The sequence below is a fragment of the Corylus avellana genome, chromosome ca3, assembly GCF_901000735.1.
Source record: "Corylus avellana chromosome ca3, CavTom2PMs-1.0".
Taxonomy (NCBI): domain Eukaryota; kingdom Viridiplantae; phylum Streptophyta; class Magnoliopsida; order Fagales; family Betulaceae; genus Corylus; species Corylus avellana.
Genome location: NC_081543.1, coordinates 6,884,648 through 6,906,916, shown reverse-complemented (window position 1 = coordinate 6,906,916; position 22,269 = coordinate 6,884,648). Strand labels below are relative to the sequence as shown.

General features: G+C 35.2%; 2 protein-coding genes across 4 annotated transcripts; both read right to left on the bottom strand.

Annotated features, from left to right (window-relative positions):
- Nucleotides 1-726: 726 nt before the first annotated feature.
- Nucleotides 727-5,782, bottom strand: LOC132175636 (protein EARLY FLOWERING 5). 2 transcript variants are annotated; one of them, XM_059587639.1, is made up of 9 exons: nt 5,545-5,782; nt 5,057-5,150; nt 4,305-4,390; nt 4,145-4,194; nt 3,970-4,039; nt 3,808-3,889; nt 3,290-3,714; nt 2,331-2,852; nt 727-1,282 (listed from the first exon to the last, which is right to left on the bottom strand). In XM_059587639.1, the coding sequence occupies exons 1-9, from the start codon at nt 5,623-5,625 to the stop codon at nt 1,064-1,066; spliced, it is 1,629 nt and encodes a 542-aa protein (XP_059443622.1). In that variant the 5' UTR covers nt 5,626-5,782; the 3' UTR covers nt 727-1,063. The 2 variants fall into 2 exon arrangements, with proteins under 2 accessions (XP_059443622.1, XP_059443623.1); XM_059587640.1 differs by lacking the exons at nt 5,057-5,150; nt 5,545-5,782 and having other exon boundaries at nt 3,970-4,055.
- A 3,821-nt stretch (nt 5,783-9,603) lies between these two features.
- LOC132175357 (agamous-like MADS-box protein MADS2) lies at nt 9,604-18,983 on the bottom strand. Of its 2 annotated transcripts, none has more exons than XM_059587283.1 (8): nt 18,773-18,983; nt 11,813-11,894; nt 11,189-11,253; nt 10,984-11,083; nt 10,842-10,883; nt 10,717-10,758; nt 9,978-10,114; nt 9,604-9,824 (listed from the first exon to the last, which is right to left on the bottom strand). In XM_059587283.1, exons 1-8 carry the CDS (start codon nt 18,955-18,957, stop codon nt 9,740-9,742), a joined length of 738 nt encoding a protein of 245 aa, XP_059443266.1. In that variant the 5' UTR covers nt 18,958-18,983; the 3' UTR covers nt 9,604-9,739. The 2 variants fall into 2 exon arrangements, with proteins under 2 accessions (XP_059443266.1, XP_059443267.1); XM_059587284.1 differs by having other exon boundaries at nt 11,189-11,250.
- Nucleotides 18,984-22,269: the final 3,286 nt, after the last annotated feature.

Sequence of the window (22,269 nt, the reverse complement as noted above, 5' to 3'; positions counted from 1 at the left end):
CACAAAGCATGGGCATATAGCATGCAGCCCATTAATAAGGCCCATGTAAATTACATTAAATTAATTGGTTCACAAGTTCATTAAGCATGAGTAATTGTAATTGAATCATTTTTTCAAAATATTCTAAAGGAAGTGCTTTCTCCTGACTTGGCCAAGTAAGGAGTCAATTTTATGTAAAGCAAGTAATAGCCTAAACTCAGGAAAAAAAAAAAGAGATGTCCCTAGGATAGGTGAAAGTTCCATTGTTTATAACATGGTATATATAAGATGAGTGCTGCCCCTAACGACCAACGACATCCAAACCATTCCTTCAAAACTGATATAGCTTTTAAAATTATTAGATTAAAATTTGATAATGATTTTTCATAAATCCAATAGTAATATTAAAGCAACATCAATTTTGAAAGAAAAATGCTAGATGTTCTTCTAGCGTTCTTCTGGTGTCCTCCTAATTGTGATGTGACTTTTAAAATCATCAATAGATTAAAAGTTAATAATAATAATTTCAAATTCAACGATAATTTTAAAAAATAAATCATAGTTAAGAGGACATCAGGATAGCACTAGAAAAACACCTAGCATTTCCCATTTTGGAATGACATGAGAGACAAAGACTTCTAGCAGACAATTTGGTGCACCTTACCACTGCTGATCTTCCATTTAATCAGAATCTACCAACAAAATTGATGAGGGCAAGAAAAAAGGTGTTTAGACCCTAGTATCTCATTAAACGTAAATGAAGAAAATGGTTACCTATTAATTAAAATGTAGTACAGTTTCCAATTTGCTAACATATTTATCATTCTCTCAAGGGCAATAGCTCCAAGTCACACCTATCTCAACAACTGAGATGGTTTGAAAATTAAGCAATTGAAAGATTAATGATGGATGGGACAAGAGAGGCTCTCCAATGAAACAGAAGTGCAGCAAATAGAGGCTACCGGCCACAATTGGTATTTCTGCTCAAACCCAAGATCCAACAAAGGAACATGTACACTGGGTTTCCTTTGGTTGTGTGTGCCTCCTCTGTTCCTTGCACCTCCTCTCTCCTCTTACAATAATCTCAACCATCAAGTGCACCAAGCGCTTTCATGTCCTCTAGAAAGGCAACATATGAGTCATCAATGCTCTGTGCCTTAGGTGCTGATGACGAGTTAGCTGGCTCTGGCTTCATAATGGTGGGAGCGGCCAGCTGGGTGGCTGCTGCCGTAGTTGAAACTGATGACTTCGGTTTAGCTTTTGGGGCAGCAGTCTCTCTCCTCACTCTAACAGATGCAGGAACCTGAACTCAGAACCAGAAAAAGCTTAAGTCATGGAGGGTAGAACACAACAAAATTCGAAATTAAACATAGTGTAATGTAGAGCCAGACAAGCTAGGGTAGTAGTATCTTAATATGGTATCCTTTTTATTTATTAGCTCCTTTTCATATGTATATATGCCATTTTAGACCATTATGGATTTGGCTATTTGATTGCACGTCTAATAAAAAAGCACAAATTCGGGTAATCCAAAAATGATAAGGCTTTGGAACAAAATTATTATTTTTTTGATAAGTAATGTTTCATATATCAAAAAGTGCATAGGTGCGCAGCCCTAGTACATAGGGAGTATACAAGAAAATGCCTAGGAGGGAGAAGAGAATAAAACAAGCACCAAAAGTGCTAAATAGGCTGATGGAACAAAATTATTCAAACTCGCTCACCTTGCTTTTGCTTATTATAAACAATTCACAATATGACAATTGTCCCCATATTGAAAATTACTGTGCCAAACTTTCCAATTCACTGATACCATACGGCTTTATAGATGTAAGAAATTCTTTATCCATTAGGCTAAAAGTTTATGCAAGTTTGCCACCTATGTTTCATACAAACTTACAAATTTGGACAAAGATAACTGATTAACCCATGAATGTTAAAAACCATAAAATTCAGAGTCATACATAGTCATTCTCCCAGATGATATAATCGATTTTTCTTTTTTGTAAAATAGATTCCTCTTCTGGAAGTTGACATATTTAGTACCCTGTTTCTGAAGCTGGAACATAAAATGCATGCATACACAAATATGTCATGTACGTATACAGAGATGCAATAGCCACAAATAATTCAACCTCCATATTTGCATTATTTATATTTAGCATTTTTAATATTTTTACTTTTGCTGACTTGATATAGATTGCCAAGTCGCCTCTAATTGAGCCTCATAAATGGCCAGAGGATGCAAACACATAACGACCAGAAAAATCTGTTAATCTTAATAGTTCAAACGCATGCAACTAGCAAAACTAACCATGGCACATATAGCTAGAGAAGGAGAATCAACTAACCATAGCTGTCAGTTCTGGAGTGTGCTGAGCTAGTGGCCTCTTAACAACAGTAGATGCAGCAGATTTTACATAAGATGGTTTCTGAGCAAGAGGCCGATTAGCACCATACTCATCTTCTTGGAAGGTAGGTGGAGGTCCAGGTGGAAGCGGTGGTCTCATCATGGGGGGAGGACCAGGGGGAGGACCATATGGTGGCCTTGGCATTAGCGGATGCATCACTCCATGGGGACCTGCTAGGCCAGGAAGTCCAGGAGCAGCCAATGAAGTATGCATATCTGGAGGAGGTAGTGGTGTAGGATGACGTGATATTCCTGGGGGTAATACATCAGGATGTAAAGTTGGGAGCAGGGTGGGTCCAGGTATTGGAGGTGGTTGTATTGGAGGGGGTGGAGGTGGAATCATTTTGGAGAGATCCTTGGTTGCTGAAAAATTGTTGGTATCAGTATCAGGTGCAGCACCTTCTGACTGGTTTATTGACTTCTGTGGCAGCCCAGGTGGGGGAGGAGGAAGCACGCTAGGCACCTACAAAGCAGATATTATCGCTATTAAAAACTACAACTTGGAATAAGCAGTATAAAGCCTTCAGGTTCTATGACTGGTATCTTTGGACCATGGCGCATGTCTTTCCGGTGTCGATTAGTTATAATGATTTTCTTGCTCGATTTTCCCCTTCTAGTTAAGTGATCCTGTTGTATACTCCCAGTGTACTCCGGGGCACATTTACACTTTTCAATAAAACTTTTTATTACTTATCAAAAAAAAAAAGGTTCTATGACTAGGCCAACCAAGCATATAATTTTTTATGGGTTGGCAACCATGAATATACTTATACCGTCCACTAGGATTCCAAATCCCACAAGAAGATGCTTCTTTTATGTAGGTGTGGTCCATCTCTTTATCTGTCAAACTTATGCATTTTAAGATAGATCACATCCCAGGACAAATAAAGAAGAGCTTACCTGAGTTTGCTCCTTGGGGGGTGGGCCATCTAACAATGCAGACTGATTTATCTCCTTTTCACCTCCAACAGTACCAGGTGGAGGCGGCTGAGCAGACAATTGGAGTGGAGGGGGTGGAGGTGGAGGACGACTTGCAACCTGCTCTTTCGGTGGGGGACCAGGAGGTGGCGGTGGTGGTAAAGGTGGTGCAGGCAATGGCATAGCCGAGTTTGCTCCAGCAGGCCTTGGAGGCATTGGAGGTGGAGGAGGTAGAGGCAGTGATGCAGGTTTAACAGAGCCATCCTCAGAGTTCACATTACCAGCATCTGGCAAAGGGGGTGGTGGTGGAGGTGGAGGTTGAGGAAGTGCGGCTAATGCAGCATCTTCTGACTCTGTCATTGATGATGAGGCAGAAGTACTTGCAGAAGACAAGGGAATTCGGGGCCCTGCAGTTCAAATTCAAAAGCAGAAGCAAATAAACCAAAAATATCTAGGAATGTTTGATTAGCAAAAAAGCAATACAGAGAAAAGGGACAGACCTATTGATGATTTATACATGGGAGGCTTTCCTGGAGGTGGGGCGCCCGTAGGATTAAGCAAAGGATGATAGTAAACAGAGTCCTGCAGCCAAAAATTCGGTAAGTGCTGGTTCATGTGTAAGCAGAAAAGGATTGGACTGATCTTGACAAGCGAGATCTTACTTCAGGCTTTGGGTGCTTCACTTTCTCCTCTTCTTCTGCTGTTGTCCGTCTTCGAGGAGGTCCCAAATGACTGAGCAGAAGATAAGCTATTGTTTGTAAATAAAAATAGCAGATATTAAATATAAAATCCGACCACATGCACAGAAGTAAATTAGGAAAAGAGACGCTTTTTCACCTGAACATAACTGGGGCCTCACCCTTCTCCCGCATTTTCTCTTCATATTCCTGTCAAAGAGGAAGTTCACAATCATCATTTATAGACAGACATTTCAAATGATACAAGAGAGAACAGCGGTGCAAGGAAGGAGTAAGAAGATGTCATATGTGGCTATTACCTTCCTCTTTTTCAAAACAAGGTTATATGTGTCTTCTAGTTGTCTCTTCTTATGTTTCCTTGCTTTGTCCAAAGCACCATCAGCCTCTGCACCAATTAATGAAACACACAAGTAAATTCAAACAGTTCAAGCCTACCTAACCAACTTGCATATTAAATTTTAAAGCGGAAAAAAAAAAGTGTACGTAATAAAACTGCAGGAAATTGGGGGGGGGGGAGAGAGAGAACGAATAAAAGGCTAAATCAGGAAGGATACTAGAAAAGACATAACCTCTCTTATCAAAAAATTATTGTCCCACATTTCTTTTTCTACTATCAAATATGCATAAGCACTTCCCCATCATAACGGCTATCATCACATTCACCACTTAATAATGTGTTCTTGATCACTTAGGCAGGTGGAAGAGCACTTAATGTTGGTTCCTTAAAATTTGTGTTCTGTCAAGGTGGATGATCATTTAGGGATAGAGTGAGCATGTTATTACATGATGCTACTTTCATATGTTTAATTCCTTAATTGAATAATGATAAGAGTAACAGTATGACTAGCTTTCAAACTAATTATAGACCAAGTGTAGTAGATAGACATACAACAGACATAATCTTTTATTTACTACCTACCCAAGCAATACCTTCTGCCTGTTCTCTTAATCATGTTATGAAAAATGAAAGCAACTCTTGGTTGGAAATGAATAGCAACCAATTTCACAGTTAACAAATGCGAAATGTTCCAAAAAAAAAAACAGTACTTACTCATCATTTCCAACTTCTCAATTTGCTCCCTAAGAGTTTCAGGGTCCTTCTTCAAGAGGCCTACCTCTCTCACCTTTTTCCTTTCTTTCTTGTTCTGTTAATCACAAATAACAGAGTCAAAAAAAGAAAGAAAGAATTTTGAATAATGATCCAAGCCATTTATTAAGGCCAGGTAAAGACATTACAAACAACACCCACCCCCCAAAAGCAAAACCACAAAAAACTGATATACATGTGTTAAAAAATCACAACAAACGATGATTCACGATGAGAGTTCAAGAAATTTTAAAAATACATTTCTCATTTCTATCAATTTCCGAGTTTTCTCCGCAATCAAACCAGCCGCGAACCTACATTAGGGCAACACAATTGGGGCAAATCGCGAAAATTGATTGATTGATAAATCCTCACTAAACAGTAACAAAAAAAATTCAACGGAAAGAGGAAATCAGACACCAAAACGGTGTAGTTTCTGCGATGGTGAATACCCGTTTCAGCTCCCTCTTGCGGAGCTCCTTACGGAACGCGTCCGTGGGGTTCATCACCTTGCCCCCCTTCGTCGTCTTCATCTTTCAACTCTCTCTCTCTCTCTCTGCTCAAAACCTTTCTCTTCTTCTTCTTCTTCTTCTCGCCGCACTTTCTCTTCCTTCGATTCAAACGGCAGCCAAAAACTGAGGTCACAGAGCGAAAACGAAACTCTTTCACACCAAGGTGCACCGTGGCTCGGTGGCCCATGATCTAATTGCGGATGTTGCCGTATGAAATTACATAAGAGTCCCTCAGTGTTTCATAGAATAACGCATCGTGTCCTGTCTATTTCGGGTTTGACTTGGGCCGGGTCTACTTCATGAGCTAGCCTTATTCGTGATAGGCTAGGCTCGAGCCCCAATGTCTAAGCTTGGGCCAGAAGGTCTGGCTGAAAATGTTTAAGATTGATAATCAGAACACAGGAAGTAATTAGAGCATTTTCAGCAAGTTTTTTCTTTTTTTTTTTTTAATTCATTGAATATATATATATATATTGCTTCTCCAATTGATTTCTTTCACTTTTTCAATATTATTAAAATAATAATTTTTTTACTTTTACCTTTTTTTTTAAAGAAAAAATCTTAAAAACTATTTTCTCTACTCTCTCTCATCTCCATCTTCTTTCTCTCGGCTCTTTTTCATCTCTAGAAACTCAAGTTTCTTTTCGCTCTCTCTCGTCTTTCTATTTTGGGATAACTTTACAAAGGCTTTTGAACTTTTATATATTTTGAGAATACCTCTAAAATTTAAAAATTCTCAATTTCATCATTTTAACGTCACCAATTGGTAACGTGTTAATCTGTGGCACGTCACTAAATTTTTTTAAGTGACGTTTTAAAGTTCACACGTCACTAATTGGTGACATGTGAACTTTAACACATCACTATTTTAGGACTTGTTAATATTAAAAAAAATATGAAAAAGAAAAAAAATAATAATAATAAAATGGTGACATGATATTGTTCATACATCAACAATCGGTGATGTGTTAATGGAAAACGTCACCACTTGGCGACGTGCCACTATGGCACGTCACCTATTGGTGACGTGTGCTGGTTCCCTACACGTCACCATTGTGTTTGCATGGGGAACCAGCGCGCTCAGGGGTCTTCTTCCTCTCCTTTCTTCTTCTTCTTCTTCTTCTTCTTCTTCTTTTGTATTCTTCTCTTCTTCTCCCTGCGCACACTATCTCTCCCTCTCCAGCACTGTCTCTCCCTCTCCGACAGTCTCTCTCCCCCTCCGGCAGTCTACCTCAGCTTCCTCCGGTAGTCTATCTCTCTTTCCGACATGTATATATATACTTTAGGGTAATATAAAAAGAGGCAATGCTGGTGGAATATTGACTTTTTATTTGAAGTGAAGGGACACCTAGAAGTTGAGAAGAAAGCAAAGTTTCAGAGTGGTATTCGGACAAGCCATTGGTGTGTCCGGATAGCTTTGACAGTAGGTTCGTGTTCCCTTGGTGTCCGAACAGGTTTGCGGAAGCGAGAAGCAATAGCTTCATGTCCCCTTGGTGTCTAAACAGGGTGTAGAGTGTTCCCTGTGTGTCCGGACATGTTGTGGACGCGGTTGTGTTTTTGCATTGGGCGTGTTCGGACAACTCACTAACGTGTCTAGACACGACGAGACTATAAATAAGCTAAACGTGTTTTCAGCTATTTTTCTCTCAATTTTCTCCCCTTCACATGAAATTCTCTCTTCTCTCTCCTAGGGTTTGCATCCAAACCTTGGGTATTGGTTTGAGGACTTTTTCAAAGGTAAATTCGACCCAAGAAATGAGCTTCTTGGGTTCAGATTGTCATTTCAACCAATTGGTCTAAGGTAAAACCTAGTTTTCTTGATTTGTGTTAAATTTGTTATGGGGTTTTTGTGTTTAGGGGACTTCTAAACCCTCCTAGAACAATGGGTTATGATCTAGCGGTTCCAAAACTCCGAATTTGCAAGAAATCAAAGTAAGACCCAAAACCCTAGTTTTGTCTAAGTGTTGAGTTTGAGTGTTTTGAGTATCTAACCCTAGAGATCATCTATGGGTTAGTGTTATTAGCTAAAGTCATGTCAAATGGAAACCCTAGAATGCTATTGGTTACCTTATGGAGTGAGGTACTTGTAGTGTTCAAGTATCTTTGTAGGGTTTAAGTTTATAAGCCTAGAATAGAGTCTAACTGTGTATTTAATTACATGTAAATGCATAACTACATTGTGAGTTGAGTCAAGGTGCACTAAGTGTGCCCAAGCAGACATTGTAAGTATTTTTACTTACGGAGTAAAAGAAATGTTTTCAAAATTTGTTCAAAGCAAGATATAATTATTTGACTTTGAGCCAACAATATTTTGATATAAAACATGATTTATGATAGCTATACTATGATGAATTGATGATGTTTATGAAATTTTTTAATGAAAGTTTATGAATGATTTCTATGAGCTATTATATGTTTGAGATTTATTATGATGAACTATGTTAGAGAAATGAGTACTTTGACAGTTTGCATGATTTATTACACGAACATGTGATTTCATAATATAGTAAATGAGTAGTACATGAACATAAAGTTTTGATAACATGATCACAAGCATGACATGAGATGAAACACAAATACCATGATGACATGGCACGGTAGACGGTTCTTTGTAGTAGAGGTCATGGAATTTTCTCACTACTATGTTCCGATCTTCCACTTAGAACATGCATAAACAAACACATCTAATTTATACGTACATATATATTATATTGCTCTATATACATATATTCATACATATACATATATCTCTATATCTTTATTATAATTAGAGGCAACGCAACACTCAAGTAATTAGTTCCATTACAATAGTTTTATATGCCCTAGTAGTGCATCTTGGCTTTTGAGAGAAACATCAAATTTATTAGTGGTTTGATATAAGGGTGTACAAGCAGGGCAATTATAAATTAACCATTAATAACCACTAACAACTGCTAATTGCATAATCTTCAATAACTGCATAGCCACCTAGACCAGTTACATTTAGCGGTTATAGAGATTAACAAAAGTAGTTAATAACCGGGTAGCTCGTAACTGGTTTATAATATATATTACATATTAAAAATAATAATAATTAAAACCTAAAGGCTAAAATTGTAATACTGTATAAAGTATAAGGTATTAGGGCTTGAGAATTAGTTAATTTTCTTTCCTTTCTATTTCTTCGGTCTTCATTATTTCATTATACAATAAAACATTTGTGGTAGTGTAGGAGGAAGTGTTAAATTTGATGTGCTTGATGTTGATGTGGTTTGGCAGTAGGTGTGGTTGTTGCCTTGTTGTTGGGGTATTTTTGGTTTGCAATGGTATTATTAGCTATTGATTAGAACTGGGCATTACATTGAGGGATTTGGGAAGGTATGAGAATGGCGCGCTTCTCAAACTTGTAGGTGAATGAGAATTTTGCAATTTTCCAGTTCTTCCTATAATATTGAAAAGTTATTATAATAAGAGTCATAAGGCCACTTATTTTTAATGGGTAGCTCAGTCGGCTGGAGACCATATCTTATGAAGCAGAGGTCACTAGCTAGTTCAAATTTCTCATCTCCTTGTAAGACCCCCTAAGAAGTTATTACAATAATGCAATGACAAGTTAAATGATCTTACAACGATGCACCTAATCAAACTTGATAGTATATAAGAAATTGCTAAAAGAGGTCCAAAATGTCTCATTATAATGAAAAGAGATTATAATGAGAAGCGGTTAACGATTAATGATCGGCATTCCATAGCCATTTAACTGCCGGTTGTAGTTATTTAAAAATGATAACCGTCTAAAGTAGTTGTGAAAATAGAATAAACGCAACTGCTTGTACATTCATAGTTTTGATAGACATGAAAATGCTTAGATGCCAACCAAATAATGACTAAGATAATCAATAATCAGAATATTTTACAACTTCTCTTACAAACAAACCAAGCATATTAGAATATTACACAAACCGTTCATGCAATATTTGTTTTATGAAATATTAACAGAGTTGTCTTTTATGTCCTTAGCACTCAGAAATTATTACTTAATTATTGTCTTCAATGATAATTACAACTTGCATCAAACATCACAAGCTAAAAATATAAAAATCTGGTACATATATATATCTCCATGGGCGAAATATTATTGTTGCACAGATCCAAGTCACAGCATCCACCCAGGAATGAACCCATTGACATTTTGGGCTGGAGCCCCAACATTCATCTCCTCTGAAACCACTGGATTGTATCTGTAAACAGTGAAAATTCACCTTAAACTATAGATCAATTTGCAATGTGCCCCTCAAATACAATATATATATATATATATATATATATATATATATATATTTTCTTTTCTGAATAGAAAAAGTGAACATTAATTAAGAATGTAAAAATGGTACCCGATTTGCAGGGTGGAATTGCCAGGCAAAGGTTGAAAGAACTCCTTTGATTGAGGAGGAAGGCGGCCATATTGAATGCTATGGCCTCCAGCTTCCCATTCTAGTCGAAAGGGAAGTTGTGCATCAGTTTCTTCGTACTGTCATAGCAAAGATTCAGGGCATATATATATGATCAATTTATGTGAATGCATGGCCATATATATATATATTGGCTAGAGTGGCAGGAGAGTATAAGTGAGAAAATAACTTAGGATAGCATCTCCAAACACATGCTCTAAACCTCACATTTTTTAAAAAATAATAGAAAAGAATAAAAAATAATATTTAAAGAAAATAGATAAGAGAATAAAGACTCATCTGCTGAAGTGTGTATCGAAAAACAAGAGTTAAAGTAGATAATTATACTTTTTTCAATAACTAAACTACAGTATTGTTGGAGATGCTCTCAAGAATGTTTGCAGCATAAATGCATAGTCTATATAAATTTCAACCATGTTAAATCACTTAGGCCTGACTTCATATCTTAAGCTCCCCATTTTTATAAAGAAATACTACCAAGTATTTTCAAGTGTCAATTTCCTAGAATTCTCTCTGTTTTTTTATCTTCTGTTTTTTTTTTTTATAATAAAAAAAAAAAAAGAAAAAAAAGGAGGTGAATGTAAATGTGTCACATAGACAAAAACGCCAAGAGATGAACACTTAAGAATGCTGAGTACAAAATATTTGGAATCAAACTAACCTTCCTCCTTAATGCTCTGTTAGCTTCCACCAGCATTTGTTCCTGAACCAAAATAAGGGTGCAGTATATATAACGTGGTATTACATAGAAGCATATAAATAACAAACATGTGGAGAGAAATGTACCTTATTTTGAAGATCAGCAAGCTGATCAAGCATAAATTGAGTCTGGATAAACATGTAATAACCATAAAGTGAGAAAATTCTAAGCATAAGACCAGAATATATATATATATGAGGTTAATATATATATTTTTTTAATTTTTACCTTTGTTGACCTAATTTGCTTCAAGGATGACTCTAATTGATGCTCCAGTTGGTCCAGCTCTGTAGAGTTTAATGGGCCCAAATCTTCCCCAAGGAGATGTCTGCAGCACTCAAGATGATCAAGAACTCAAAATAATTCTACCATTCTTGCTGCTTGAACAGATTGTATAATAAGAAAATATCAACACCATGAACTTTGCAATTACCTCTGAGATCGCTGGAGGACCTCAACTTTTGCTTTTAGCCTCAAATATTCCTGGTAGCTGCTCTGCTTTGGGACATAATTAATGACAAATGTTTTTGTCATAACATCAATGAATTATGGTATAGACTTCTCAAGAAATAAAACTGCTCCAATGGAAACTATGGTTAACCAAAAGAATATACATATACATGGGCTAGCTGCAGTATGGCGATAGGACGGATGTAATACCTTGGTCCCATATTAAAAAGATGAGAAGTAACTCACATAGACTTGGTAGTTTATAATAATAGTCATGAATGCTAAATCTCACATTGCCTAGTTAAAGAATTTTAGGAAAATTTCAAATTTACTAGTCATTTTTAAATGATAGCGCAGATATGACTAGTACTTTTTCCTGGGTCGTTATAACAGGCTTAGGAGGTTTTTGACAAAGATGATTTTTTTAAAAAAACTTTCTGGATGGTTAGACCATTTAACTTTCGGCTCACACAAAAATTTCTAATTTCACCCCAAGTAAGGGGCATTAAGTGTCATATATATGCTGTAATATGGAGAAGTTTTGGGAAACATATACAACTCATAATAGTCTCATGCATTCATGGGGGCATAATAAATGTCGAGTTACCTGAATCTCATCATTCGCTGGTCGGGTGGCTTCCAACGCACTATAACTGCACTTTTGGTACTTTTCAAGTGTTTTTATCATACTAAGAAGGAAAAAGACAAAGCCATAATGAGCACATTCGTTTAACAGCTAAAATTACAAATCACACAAATGTAAAAAAAATATATATATATGATAAAATCATTTAATTACTACATTATAAAAGCAAAATGCTAAAAAAAACAACTTCCTCGTTGGAGCAAAAATATACCATGCATGTTCTAAATTGCAAACAGCTACTATGAAGTCATCAAGCAAGATCATATATATTATCCTAAACCTTAACCACATCCAGTCATCCTTAACATGTTGTTTTCTAGATGTGCCTCCCGCCTAGCAGTTTCTTCAGGCTTTAGGAATTTTCTGCTTGAAGGGGATGCTCTCTTGGTTATTTTAGCTGTGAATCAGCCTCATTTTTTTGCTACTTGGCAGTTTGCTTCTATTATTTCTGATTTTAGACTTTAGTTATCTTCTTTTCAAAGTTGGAATGCTTTGAAAGTTTCTAGATACGCCAATTATCGTGTATATGCTTTAACAAAATGTGCCGCTATATATCCATCTAGTGTTTGGTAGCATTCGCATAGGATCCCCAATTCTTTCTTCCATTAGAATCAAGAATGGGAAACATCCCCCGGCCTTGTAACCTCTTTCCTCTTCAATTTTTTTTTTTTTTTTTAAAAAAAACATTGTTGTTTAATTTCTAAGATAACTTATTATACTTAGGAGCTCCTAGCCCTATTGAAAGATAAAGTGATAAAACATGCATTACAAAGATACAATAACCCTAAACACTAGACTCTGGCTAAGGTTGAGCCTATGAACATTGGTGGTTTTCTAATCCAGACACGCCTCCTAGGTGTTGTTTGGTCTAATTGGTCACACAACATTCTCCATTTCAAATTTGGTTGTCAACCAAACATTTACCACATCATCCTGGAAAACTGAAACAAACATTAATAATTAAACAAAACACCTGTACTAAAAGACATTTCTAAAATCTAGTAAAATAGCCTACTTCTTAAACCGACAACCTAAACACGAAACTAAAATAGCTCCAAATCGAAAGAAGAACTCATGGCTTTACTGCCAAATTTTATGAGTGCAGTCAATTGTTGTAGGCTTATGCAAATTAGAAATAATAAAATAGAGGGAAACAACTCAGAAGACACAAAAATATATGGTTCTTTCTTCCTAACTGTTCCATGCCAAGAGAGTTATATATATATATATACACATCTCTGGCCACACACCAAACAAAAAAAGGAAAACGAAGAAAACCCAATCCAAATACTATTCAAATTGCATTAAAAGGTGCTTAGTGGACAGATGTTATCATGATCATGCTTAGGTAAAGGTCACCCCTCGTATCTTTTCTTAAAAAATAAAAAATAAAATAAAATTGCGCTAAAAGGTGTCATGACCTGGGTTTGCAGGCCAGGGAATAATATGGTTTTAAATGCGATGCATGGTGATCTATACAACCTTCCATCCAATATAATTCAGGCACATCAATACTTTATTGATTGTGCACCCAAAAACCAAGGATGAAGTATTTACTCTTCTTCTCAGGTTGCTCTAAAACCAATAGTACCATATAATTCTTGGAATAGGACCGGAGAATATCTAGTTCATAGGTAGGATTTCTAAAAAGAAATCTTAGAGCTATAAATGAGACATTCGTCTCACTAATAAAAAATAATAATAAAATATTATTTCATATTAAAAAAATAAGGAATAGTTAGCCAACCAATCTTGGCCATAGGGGGTGGCTTGAGAGCCACCCCCAATGGCCGTCTGGGGTGGCCGGACCACCCCATGGCCCTTGAAGGTGGTCCGGCCACACCCTATGGCCAAACTAAAAAAAAAAAAAAAAATCGTTTAGCCTTCCCGGGGTAGCGGTCTGGGGTGGCGAAGCCACCCCAATGTGCGTCTGGGGTAGGACCACCCATGGCCCTTGAAAGGTGAATTAGGCCACACCTATGTAGCCAAACTAAAAAAAAAAAAAAAAATACGTTTGGCCTTTCGGGGTGGCCCGATTACGGGGTGAAGCCACCCCATGGCTGGAGTGGTCGGCCTTGGCCGGAGTTTAGATGGCCAGTACACCCGACTGGCCCGGGGTGGTCCAGGCCACCCATGAACCACATAATTTTGTTTTTTAATTATTTTTAAAAGATATATAATATTAATTTATTATTATTTTTATTAATAGGACAGATGTCCTATTTATGGCCTCATGATCTCTCTAGAGAGATCTTGACCATTAACTGGATATTCTCCAATTCATTTTGAATTGGAGAGATGCTCCATAATTCTTCATTCCAAAACAAAAAAAGATAAATAAATATTGGTACTTATCAACCAATATCTTTAAGCCTAATAAAGATGTTAATTATTACCTTTCATTTTCTAAAATAACGAGTTCTAAAATCATTCTAACTAGCTAGTTTAAGTACATCGTTTAGATTTTATTATTTCAACATTTATCACTTCTAACAGATTGTTATTTTATTATACGTCATTAAGTTATATACCAAAGTGCAAAAACCAACAACAATTCCATAAAAAAAAAAAAGAGTTATCATAAGAAAAAAAAAAATGATCTTGAGAATATATTTCAATTTAAGAATATATGATCCTATGGAAACATCACCACGTACGATATAATAAGAACACAAATTAGTAAGTAGGCAATATTTCTGCAGTTCAATCCATAAGACTCATAGATTACTTACCGAGTAAGAATGGGAAAACAATGAATGGTTCACATGCATGCCATGCAATGGGCTATTGTCGTGGTACAATGAGAACGATCAAATTCGATCTCTGAAAGTCCACTTCAGCCACACCAACTATCATTTCTTTTCTTGTATCACTCCAACATTAGGTAGAACAAGAGCCGTAAATGAGCAAGCCCATTGTCCAATCGGGTTGGATAAATTCGATCCAAGTACGATTCATTTAATATATTAGTTCATGAACTATTTTATGTTTGATTATTAAATAAGACATATTCGTATCAATTCAGCTCTTAACACTTGTTAACATAACATATATAAGCTTCGTTCAACTCATTAGCTAATTCATATATATATAAGATTATGGTGTATAAGTATTAACATACTAACTAGTTAGTTAATATATAATAAGTAACTATATATATAGTTAACTATATAAAGTTAATTAGTATATATATATTTTCATATTAAACTATTTAGTATACTAACTATGATAACATGTTAGTATACTAAATATTAATGCACTATATATTAAACTAACTTATTAAATCTTATAATTTTTCATGCATAGAATAATTAACAAAAATGAACTTAAAGCATTTGGATAAACCTTTTTTATGATTTGAATGATGGATATTGGTATACTGAAGTTCTGGGAAAAAGGTCAAAAGACACACGTAAGATCGGAGTGACAGTTTGATATCCTAGGGCTTAAGGTCAAATGCAAAAAAAAAAAAAAAAAAAAAAAAAAAAAAAAAAGAAAGAAAGAAAGAAGAAGAAGAAGAAGAAAAAGAAGAAGAAGACAAGAGTTATACAAAACTAAGAAGAAAGCATGTTTAAAACATGTAAATGCATGGAAGAGTACTTCTGCATGTCTAGAACTATAATCGAGCCAACCGGAGCCAGGTTAGCTAGAGTTGAAGTATATGCATGTTCAAACTTGGCTTAAACTCAAATCGAGCTTTGAACATCGATCTATTCAAATTCAGCTCACAAACCCTTAGCCAAAGTCAAGCTTGGGCTCGAACTTGAACTCGACAAGGGCATCTAGCTAGTCGATCCCTTATCGAATACTAGATCGGCTAGGCTCAGTTTTATTTTCGGTTCAGTTATCCAATACTCGAATGAACAAAATTTAATGAGGAAGAAGATGTAGTGATCTATCAAGTGCATTCGCAATGAAGCCGGACCCTTAATTGGACATGTTTATTCCCATCTCACTGCAATCACAAATATGGATAAGGATAAAGCTGTTGCTTCAAAAGCATGGAGCAGATTAACAACATCAAAATGCTAGAAAACTATAATGAATAACTGAAAAGTTTGGCACGAAGGCAAGCATAGACGAAGGGCCTGTTTGGCAAATATTTCTTCTCATTTCTTTTAAAAAATTCAACATCATTTCTTCACATTAACAAACAACTTCAGTTTTTTTTCTAACAAAAAAGTTCAAAACTCATTTCTACTTTAATTATATCACATCAATAAATTTCTTTCTCATTTCTTATCTCAAAACTCTTTGCCAAACACACGTGTATATTGCGCTTATGAGATTGAACAACTTAAAAAAGAAACTTGGGAGACTTAATGGGCACAACACACTATTTGATGGAAGTTAAAATTTAATGGTATTGAAATATAGATGCTGAGGCTTGGTGGGAACTGATGGTGAACTCTAAATTTGGCAATTTGTGGGGGTGGGTGGTGTTCTACTGAGCCTTCTAAAGCGTTTGGGATAGGGTTCTGGAAGAACATTAGGAAGGGTTCCGAAAAAGTTTCGAGTCACCAGATTTGAGGTGAGAGATGGCTCCAAGATTAGTTTTTGGCATGATGAGTGGTGTGAGGATGTAACCCTTAAAGAAGCTTTTCTAGATTTATTTGGTACTGCCTATGACAAAGGATGCCTCTGCTGCGGTTCACATTGAGCTTAACGGTGGTTCCTATCAGTGGAACATGAGCTTTGTTCAAGTGGCTCGTGATTGAGAGTTGGATGCCTTTGCCTGATCATTCTTCAAAGTGTTGTATGTATTTAGTTAGAGTGAGACGATGAAATAAAGATAAGCAATGATGGGTCCCCTCCAAAAGTGGGTTGTTTAATGTTAAATATTTCTATTGTGCCTTGGTTTGTAGTGAAGGTTGTCGTCTCCCTTGGAAGAGTGTTTGGCAGATTAAGGTACCCTTAATTAAGGGTGGTTTTCTTTATTGCTTGGTCGGCGACTCTGGATAAAATTCCTAGCATAGATAACCTCAAAAAGCAATACATCATTGTGGTGAACAGATGTTGTACGTGTAAGAGGAATGTGAAGTTTGTGGACCATCATTTTCTTCTCTATGCCATGGCTTATGTCATTTGGGTTTCCTTTTTTAGTCATTTTAGGGTGTCATTAGTTATACCTATTTGTATGCTTGTTGGTGGACTGCTGACAATATGCGGATTGTTGTTGTGTGGAAGATCTAGATATACCTTTTATGGTGTTTATGAAGAGCAAATAATGACAAAAGTTTTGGGAACCATGAAAGGACTTTGAAGGAGAGTAAATTCTTATTCTTCAAAACGCTGTAACTTTATACAACTATTTTTATTTCTAATTTGACTTAGTTTTATTGATTTCCTTACTCTTTTCGCTCTTTCTAGCTATGTTTTGTATACTTCCCGTATACTTAGGGGCACCTTACACTTTTAATGATACACTTTGATTACTTATCAAAAAGAAATAAATATGCATGTCTTATTATTTGTATTAGAATTTGTAGCACACAGACAAGAAAAATATCAACAAAGAAGATGAATCAATTTAACGTGGTTGACAAGATTGCCTACTTCCACAGGCATAAACCACGGTATTTCTTGCTTCACTATTATCAAGGAAAAATACAATTTCTAATACTCAACTTCTCATCACAAGAAGCAAGATAACATACTCTTCAGCAAACTCGATCGATAGCTAGTTTTATAGCATTGAGACAAATCTTTTACCACTTTCTCCTTCTAAAACCTACAAAATCATGTCTTTATCTCCAATAAATTTAAATAAACTCCTACGGGTTTACAGTTAGCAAACAAAATATTAAAGGCAACTTTTAAAACCAAAAATGGAGCTTAATAGCTGTTTTGTGTTGGAATGATTATAATATATATATCATGACAGTAAAAGCGTAAACACAGGCAGCAGCAAAGTGATGAAAAGTTAACAAAACAAATGCAGCCAAGTTAATACCCATTTTTTAAAGTTGATTTATTAGGTCGGAGTTGATAGAAAAAGAATAATAATTACTTGAATATTTTTTTCTAAGAAAAAGAAAAAACATGGATTGTACACTGGTTATAAGGGTACGTTAAAATTTGCAGCTTTAGAAGCAATATTCAGGCAGCTTCTTTCTCTCTCTCTCTCTCTGTGTACAAAGTTCTGTAATTGCAACACAAACTGCAGCGTACTAACACATCAAACATCAAATCTCTGTCACCGAATCATAACAGTAAACCAGTACAGCTAATTGTCTCTTTTAGTCTAGAAAAGTGATCATTAATATTAGGTCAAGTTGCTCCAGCTGCTTTTTTCTTGATAATCAATATATAAGTTAAACAAATCAATAATTTAAATTTCCAAATCACCCAGTATTGAACTTTCTAACCAATCTAAGAATCATTTGATGATTTTCTCTAATGACCTGATTTGATTTTGAAAGAGAGATGGATGGAGAGAGTGAAATCAAAGATGTAGTAAGCACATCTGAACTGAAGAGGATCTCATACATCCATAAATTATTAAAGTGAGAACACTAATAACTCTTAATAATTATATATGAATTATATTTTTACTAAAATATAAGAAGAGGAAAAAAAAAAAAAAACACTTAGATCTTCAGAGAGCAACCCACAAGTAGCTCCACTTACTTGGGTGATAAATCAAGAAAAGCTGGCACAGAAAACAGATCAAAACCAAAACCAAAAAATCAAAATTAAAGAAAAATGGGAGAGATAGGGCATCTTTTTCCTTCCAAAAGCCGCTGAAACACTATCTAGGTTTAGAAAAAGCACAGATCTTGCAGAAAACAAGTCAAAAACACACCTTAACAAATATACACACATGTATCTATATATATATAACAAACACACACAAATAGAGAGAGTTTTAGAGGGAAAAAAGTTAGCTAAAAAAAGTTAAGAGAGAGGAGAAAGAGATACCTAGAGCTGCTACAGAACTCATAGAGCTTGCCACGGGTTGAGAAAATGATGAGAGCAACCTCAGCATCACAGAGAACAGAAAGCTCATATGCCTTCTTGAGCAGCCCATTTCTTCTCTTAGCAAATGTCACCTGCCTATTGATTTTGTTCTCTATCCTCTTAAGCTCAACCCTCCCCCTCCCCATCTCTCTCTCTCTCTCTCTCTCTCTCTCTCTCTATTTTTCTTATCTCAGTTAAAGGATGAACAAACTTTCTTAAAGAGCCTGTGCTTTTAGGGTACCAAATGGGATAAAAAGGAACAGAAGAAAGAAAAAAAAAAAAAAAAAAAAAAAAGACAAAAAAAAACCTGAGAAAAGTGTTTATGTTTATCTTTGTACTTTTTTTATGTATGTTTTAGAGTATCTACATCTGGGTTTTGATCTGTTTTCACTTTCATTGCCCGTGTTATTTATTACTGCATCCTCCATCAACACACTTTCACTCACCACCTGACATAAATATGAGCAGCAAACATGTTAAAACCAGATGAATCTTAATTGGCTGTCATTTTACTAGGTAATGTCTAGGTTACTTTGTAATGTCTGCTGGACGTCAGCACCAACCTTAAAAGTACCAAACTTTTGCTACTACACGTGTCGATTCCTCTATCGGCAGCTGAGATATATACATATATATATATATATATATATATATATAAAAGTAAATTTGTTGTGTATTTTCCTTCCGAGGTAACCAGGGAAAACCTTTGTTCTTTCTTTATTTTCTTAGCAGCTTCTTTTTATATTTCTTTTATGGGTCAAAACTTTAGCTTTATTGTGCATGCTTACTTTTACGTTCCAAAAATGTCTTAAATTAAACCTTGTCGATTTACGAATTCAACGGTTTGTTTTGCTCTTTTATTTTTTCTTTATTTATTATTATTATTCTTAAAGCATGCAGAAGAATTTTTGAGAATATATGGCAACATAAATAGTTACAAAACCCACATGACCTAAGATTGGCGTATCAACTCTTTTGTGAAAGTGTGGGCTAGTGATATATATGATGTGTTTCATGCATTAGGTAAGTAAGCCATTTATATATATGCACTACGAATTGATGCATCTTTCCGCAAGTGATTGGAACAATATATATATATACACACACACACATTTGGATGTGTCTCGTGTAACACGATATATCATAAATGTATACACATTTCTTATTAACTGGGTTAATTAATGTTGGAATTTGTCTAACTTAATCTCTAAAAGTGTTGTCTTTGTGGTAAAGAACATATGTTTTTGACATGCTAAGAAATATATACATGATACTTTTAGAGACTGAATTAAACTTCTATCCATCATAAATTGCATTCCTTTCTTTTTCTTTCTTTCTTTTTTTTTTTTCTAGTCATTTGCCATTTCTTTTTCAATACAAAAATATAAGAGGATCAGTACTGCGTATGTCCAACCTAGCCTTGCAGCACCATATATATCTATTATCTCACCTCAATATGCAAGCGGTGATCACTGGAAATGAATATGGCACTTTGTACATAAAACAAAGAAATGAATTTTAGATTGCATGAAGAAGGGCAAATCTGGTTAATTGGTTAATTAGACTTTCAACTGATGTGAACTACTCTTAATCCTTTTTAACCATCCATCATGCTAAACGTACTATATATACATATAACTTCTCTTCAATTCAGATTTTTTTCATGAGCTTTAAGGTTTTTGAGTATATTGATTATTATTTCACTTTGAGTGCTGAGAGTTGAGAGTGAATTTTAGTCATTGATATAATATGCTAGAGAAATGCTAAACATTCTAAATTTTTGTTTCAAAAGTTGGTTCCTAAATTATGAGTCATCATCCCATGAGTTTGTAACATACTTCCAAAATAATAAATCTCATGAGATGGTGACACATCATTTGAGAACTAATTTTTTGAAAGAAAATTTTGGATGTGTAATACTTCTCAATATGCTAACACTGGTCCATCACAATATTTTCAAGAGATTATTTCGTATAATACTATTCCATGTGCACATATATTTAGTAGGACATTTCTAGCAGCTATTGCAAAGACGTCTGAAGTTCATGGCAGCCATATATCTCACACCCATCGGAAATTCATGACGGCCACTACAGAGCTACTCGAAGTTCATGGCGACCACTGTTGGCATCGGCTGCCGAACATTTCTGCAGGCAGCCACCATTAGTGCATGGCAACTACCACAAGGCCACCAGAAGTTTCTGACGGCCATAGTGGGGCACCGCTGTCAGATGCTCTTGGTGGCCACTCATGCGAGACCGCCAAACTTTGCTGATAATTATTTTTTAAGAAGTGTTTTGTGTTTAGTTTTTTTTAGAAGTATTTTGTTTTTGTTTTTTTTTTTTTAATTGTGTTAGTGGTAAGGTAAGGGCCATATCTGAAAATCTGTTTAGTTAACTGATATTAGAGAAGATGTTTTAGCATTTAAGTGAAAATAGTTTTAATTTGAGAGTTTACCAAACAGACCTTATGTCCAAGAGCCATGCTTTTTTCATGAGGTATGTCAAACATTTTGTAAAAATCTTAAAGGATGCGTGCTCGAATAATGGATTTTTATTTTTTATTTTTTGTTAGCAATCCAAAATGGTTCCTCAAATAAATATTAGGTTAATATTTAGGGATAAATGCAAAATTAGTCCTTTTAGTCGGCCTAAATTACAAATAACTCCCTGTGATATAAAAAATAATTTATAGGTCCCTATAGTTTTTTTTTTTTTTTTTTTTGACATGTCCACACAAGGGAAGCGGGAGGGGATTCGAACTAGTGACCTCCGAATAAAAAATAATTTATAGATCCCTGTAGTTTGCCTAAATTATAAATAACTCGCTATGGTATAAAAAAATAATTTATAAGTCTTTAGGGTAGGCCAAAATAACAGTTTACTCCCTAAAATCAATTTCTATTAAGTAACTGAATAGAATCTATTACTTTGTTACGGTATACCCAATAAAAATGCGACATATGTTATTATTAATTTCTGACTTTAAAAAATGACAACTAGGATTTTTCACATCATTTTAGGACAGCAGCTAAGATTATACATTAGCTCTCACTCCAAGTCATACTACTACAGTAAATTAACATAATATCTTCTATCTCCAAAATTTTACTCCATGCATAATCCTTTCTCATTCTCATCTTCCTCGCCACAATTTGGGAGCATTTTGCGAGAATTTGACAATCACATCTTCTAACAATTGAAAAATAAATAAAAACAATATTCATGTTAATAAATTGTGACAAAGTTTTCCTTCAAATTAAGTAGAACTTAGTTCATAGTTGTAAATAGAGTAAGGACAATATAATTTTGTCCTTACTCTTAACAAAATTATAAAGTTACTGTCCATAGTTGTAAATAGAACTAGAACTCCATCTAGGCTATAACATATCAACCTCAACGATCTGTCCTGATCAAGAGAAGCAGGTAAGCTTCGGGCTGATGTGTTAGTGTAAGAGC